The sequence below is a fragment of the Anarhichas minor genome, unplaced genomic scaffold (genome assembly GCF_050575085.1).
Source record: "Anarhichas minor isolate MPS153535 unplaced genomic scaffold, ASM5057508v1 ptg000087l, whole genome shotgun sequence".
In the NCBI taxonomy this organism is placed as follows: domain Eukaryota; kingdom Metazoa; phylum Chordata; class Actinopteri; order Perciformes; family Anarhichadidae; genus Anarhichas; species Anarhichas minor.
In genome coordinates, this window is record NW_027466533.1 from 768,447 (window position 1) to 774,210 (window position 5,764).

The following is a 5,764-nucleotide window of genomic DNA, read 5'->3' on the forward strand; positions in this document are numbered from 1 at the left end:
GGTGACCCGGCCTCTGTGCAGCTCCAGCCCCGGCTATAAAACCCGGCGGTCGCACGCAGGCGTGCCAAATGGGCTGTCAGATGCAATTTCGGAGTAACAAGTGGATTTGATGTTTATAGGTTTTCTCATCCTTCGCGCTTGGAAAACACTCGTGGTAAGTGTTTGATTATTTGTTGTTTTAGACATGATGAGAATATTTGTGTATTTCCTTCTGCTTTACTTACGTCGAGGCAGATGCAAGTAGAGACACAGCGTGGGAAAGAGATGGACACTCACTGATTTTTTTTTATTCTCATGTGATGATCAAATATCAATACCAAGATTTAAAAAAAAGAAAGTCAAGCAAAGAAGTGTATGTTTAAATATTAGGATTCAGGATACATTTCCGCTTTAAAGCTATGCCAATTTATACAAGAATATGATTTTGTTTTCATATCCCACTTCTACGTATCAATACCAACAGTCGCTGTGAAAAGTTAATACTATCTTGTGTACTGATCCTACTGCTGGCATGAGATGTGGATTTTTGCGGTTCAGTAAATTAACTAGAACACTTTTCTCTCTTCAGCTCACCGTGCTGGACCTAGACCATGGACTCAGATACAAGCCGCGTGTCGAGCAGACCCTCATCTCCGGAGGTGGACGACATCTTCCTGGCCACCCTGAAGAAATCGGTGCACAGCTATTCCAGCGCCGTGACCTCCACACAGTGCGACCATCTGTCAGAGCTCCACGGCCTGCGCACCCTCACCGCGGAAGACGAGGAGTCCCTCGCCCTCCGGCTGGCCAAGAAGGACCACAAGCTGCTGTCTGAGAACGAGCTGCAGACCATCCGCCTCAAGATCAACAGCCGCGAGAGGAAAAGGATGCACGACCTCAACGTGGCCATGGATGGGCTCAGGGAGGTCATGCCCTACGCGCACGGGCCGTCGGTGCGGAAGCTCTCCAAAATCGCCACCCTGCTGCTAGCGAGAAACTACATCCTGATGCTGAGCAACTCGCTGGAGGAGATGAAGCGTCTGGTGAGCGAGATCTACGGCAGCGGGGCGCACCACGGCGGCTTCCACCCGGCGGCCTGCGGGACTATGACGCACGCAGGGCCCGTGCCGGGACACCCGGTGGTTTCCCACGCCTCGCACCCGGCGGTGCACCACCCGCTCCTGCCGCCGGCCGTCTCCACTGCTTCCCTGTCCGCGCCCGGCATATCCGCCGTCACCTCAGTCAGAGCCCACCATGGACTCCTCAAAGCGCCCGGAGCCGGCGCGGGCCCGCTGGGCAGCAGTTTCCACCACTGGGGCGTTGGCACCGGGATGCCCTGCCCGTGCAGCATGTGCCAAGTCCCGCCTCCGCATGTGACCAGCATGAGCGCCGTCCCCATGCCGAGGCTGACCAGCGACTCCAAGTGACTTCAGACTTAAAAGTGGAGACGAACTTGTTTTGGGGTTGTTACTGACTCTCTCCTCCCCACATTATTACTCTTTTTTTATTTATCTCTGTCGCTGAATCCGATGCGTCGACGGAGCCATTAAAGAATCCATCGGGTTTTCCTCACTGGGACTTTGGGGTTTTGCAACTAATTTAGCGTTTTATGGTCATTAACCTCAATTGTAACAGGTGTGTCTTCAGAGCCCCTTTATTACTGGACATCTTTGACGGCCCGGGCATGTGTGTGTGTCTCTGCAGTTATTTAAAGATCAAATTGATTTTTTTCTTCTGTGGGCCTGGGGGTGGGGGGTCACAAATCCAACCACAAATATAGAGTGTAAATATGTAGATGGATTATTCATATATTAGAGTCTTGTTACTGTGCAGGAAGACTCTCCAGCCCCTCATGTGTTGCACCTGCTTTATTTTATCCGTCTTATTCAACGCTTTTCTCTTTATTCTCTCCCTGTCATTCTCTGTCCCGACGCGAACAATGACCACTTGTTTATTTTTTTATAAAAAAAAAAATGAAAAATATGAAAATGATATTTATTTACTTGTTTTGGACGGGAATTTCAAATGAATCTCTGATCGTATTGAGTTTTTGAAATGTAAAATAAAGATGATTAATTGAAAAGTGAAAAAGGTCTTTGGTGATGTTTTGTTTGTTTGTTTAAAAAACATCTGTAGTTTACACAATAGAGGGAGAAACATGTCTAACGGAGCTTTACAACGGCACTGATACATCCAACAGGCCAACAATCGCTGAAACACCAACAGTATTTAACAGACACTTCAACGCACAACTCTTTTTTTGTACTCTCTAAGTCAGACATTTGATTTACTTTAGGCTTTTAAAAAGAGAAACAAATTCACAATTTTACCTGAAATTGACCTTTTATCATAATTACTATAATTTTGAAGTACTTATTACTCTATTATTACACTTATTATTAAAAAATATATAGGCGATAGAGGAACAATTTAACAGTTAAGCAATGACATATCCTTTACATTGGCATCCATTAAGCTTTGCTCACCATATAATCAAATTTGAAACAGCTTTATTTCAGGATTCTGAGCTGATTGAGACCATTTTGTGATTTTTGAGCTTTATAAATAAAGTTGTGTTCATTGACTTCATAAAAACTCATTCTATCCGTGTTTGTATAGTTCAAAAATTCAGACAGAAACAAAAAATTGAAAAATATATCCACGGGTTACAGAATCATTTGACTTTTCAATAACTTTAATCATAACCTCTTTAATAGTCCATCTAATAAAAACATAGATTTATTTAATTTTCAAAGAAAGAATTGAGTTGGAAAATGTACATTGTTATTTTAAAATTGTTTTTCATAATCTTAATATTTTCAGCTTTTTTTTTCAGCCCTCATGAAACAAGCTTGTATACCTTGTCTCTCCTTCTGGATGGATCACAACAAAGTTGATCAGCTTCGTTTCAAACACAAACCAATGACTTGGCCATACTTACACCTGCAGAACGCATCTGCAATGCGCCAAAAGATTGATATCTTACCCATTTGGTAACCTGTGTGACGAGAGGACGAAAAAAAAAAAACTGCATTTGGAATCGTGCAGCTTTGCAAAATAAAAGCACGTAAACAGCCGCTAAGAACGCGCACAAAAACCTCAGTGATGAGTAGAGGCCGGTGCACTTTAGGATAAAGGCAGCAGCTGCATAGCAGATTGCGCATGCTGTTGCAATGTTTTCCAAAGGCTTTTGAAGATGGAACGATATGAACTAAATCTTTGAATATTCATTCACGCATTTGTTTATTCATCTCATTACTGGGATTGAATTATTCAAAGTCCTTCAGCTTCTTGTAGGACGTTTCAGAGAGGGAGAGGTCATTTGGTGCAATACGGCAAAAAGAAACAGCTTTTTTACAGATAGGGACAAAAGTCTCAGCATGTGGATACTTCCTTTCCTCCCAAATTCATTACATGTTGAGTTCATCTGAACAGCACACAAAACAGTATCCTCTCTGACATCTTCCTCTCCTGCAGAGTCAGATGGATCCATATTATGGTGACACACTAAACAGGTCAACAACCACAAAAAAAGAGCAATTTATGTGGCTATTTCATTCATTTGTTCTAGATGTGACTGAGATCCTGTAGAGGAATGCTGTTGAGTTGTGTTAGAGACTCTATAGGGCTGAAAGAAGATAAATGCTTGAACAGTTGTGATGATGGAGGCTCACATCAGTTCACTCATTCAAAAACGTTCACCTTTTTTTGGTCAAAGAGGCCATTGGCAATTGGCTGAAAATACTTTGCCAAGAGTGCCATTGAGGTTCGGTTCTCGTAAAAAACAGAAATATATTTTAAAATGTATATCAGTTTTATCTTGGTTTAAAAAAGAGCCTAAAATGCTCACTTAATTCAATTTTAACCTCTGCACAGGTTGAAGCAAAGTGAAAAAGGTTTGTGCTTGTGTCAATGACAGCAATAGTCCTGTGGTCTAATAAACATTTCCTTTATTTCACACTTTATATATGTAATAAATTGATCCTTTTTGTGAATCTGAAGAGCCTCTTCAAGTGTTTTGTCACGTCAGTGTGGTAATTAGTTCCTATGATAACTCAGTGTACTAATACAAACGTAAAAGTGCCAGTTGTCCCACTATTAAAATTGCCACAAAGTTGATGGGAGAGTGAAGCCCCTTTCCCACTGGACAAAAAAACAACTAACACCCACAAACATCTGGCTTTCATCTTCAGTGGGAAAGGTCACAATCAGTGTTCACTACTGGAACATGTGACTTTGCAGTATTCACAAATATTTATCGGCTCCAACTCCAATCGGCAGTGATGGAAACATGACACCCGAGTGGAGGCGCTAATCTTCGCCCCATTTCCGGTGCAATGCTATGTGATGCGTGTTAAAGAGAATATATATTAAAAAACAACAACAACAGGGATTTGAACAATTATTATAATGATTTACATAACAAACAAGTGATATGTTCCCCTAAAAAAAGCCTCAAGAGTCAGACAACGACCATTTTACGTTGCTGATCGTGGTAAAACTCACTTCGTTTAAACTCGACAGAATCAATATGAAACTCAGTTAGTGTTTCCACTGTTCCAACAATCACCAGCTATGCTTTGGTCGAAATAAACTACAGAGTTACCTGTGAAGAGAAACAGACATTATATGCGCTCCTCAAAACAACCAGACTCCATTGACAAAATCTGTAATTTTACCTTGTAAAATAAATTTCATACAAACTTGATAGAAACAAAATAAAATTGATCAAAACCGTCTTCGTTACTTTTTTCATTGTTCCAAAAATCATCAACTCTGATTAGAGATTTTGAATGAGAAAACATTTGAATACAATCCAAAGAGGTGAAATAAAAGTGAAATGCACTGTATAAATTTGCACAGACTTTATTGTCCATTAAAACACGTTTTTATCATCATTCAAGTCGTTCCCTGATGTATAGGCCACAGCAGACATTTGAACTTGGCAACCCACAAAAATCTCAAAAGGTGTTACTAATAACATTAACAGTCGCTCTGTTCTTATTGGCGTGTCCTGGTAAACCATGACAGTGTGACACTGATCCAGCACGAACCAAGCCAGGACCCTGAAAATAGAGCAATTCATTTTATCTTGTTTTTCGTACTGTAACATGTCACAGTAGTCGTTTTTCCATTCAATTGTCAAGCGAATTGTAAACAAACTTTTGAAATGTACCAAAAAAAGAAATGATAATGTTCCGCATGTCAATCAACTTGTTTGGATCGCATACTCGGCTACAGGGTAGTTTCGTTCATAGTTTCGTAGAAGAAGAATTATTTGTTAAACCATAAACAAAACACTGGGTTTGTCTATCTAGCCGATGTACGAGAGAAAAATGGAGTGGTCTTCAGGAATTTATTTCAATTGGGCAGGTTTTTATTGTTTCTTTCAGCTACTTTTGGCCATGTTTCATGTTGTCCACAGGAAGACAAGGATTTGCACGTAATGAGAATATCCGAGAAAACGTCGACATATGCGTTGAATGTTCTCTATATCAGCATTTACAGTATTTGGCAAAGGTATTTCCATATGCCATTTAGTGCATCAACTCTGTTTCGACAATGGCCGAAAAACACAAACTTCAAGATAAGTTTTTTTTCGCCATTGAGGAACTTTTATGAAGTTTTATGAAATTCCATACAGTGTTTCTGATGTGTTACTTCAAAATACGCATGCAAATATTTGAATGGAAACACGACTAATGTCTTCTGGAGAAAAAGGCCCACGATAAGCCCTATGACAGTTTCAGATTTGAATACATCTGCTGCCAATCGGTTAATATTA

The 5,764-nt window shown here is 40.7% G+C and overlaps 1 protein-coding gene across 1 annotated transcript; it reads left to right on the plus strand.

Moving 5' to 3' along the window:
* Nucleotides 1–590: 590 nt before the first annotated feature.
* Nucleotides 591–1,406, plus strand: olig2 (oligodendrocyte lineage transcription factor 2). The gene has a single exon (XM_076081963.1). The coding sequence runs from the start codon at nucleotides 591–593 to the stop codon at nucleotides 1,404–1,406; it is 816 nt and encodes a 271-aa protein (XP_075938078.1).
* The last annotated feature ends 4,358 nt before the right edge of the window (nucleotides 1,407–5,764 follow it).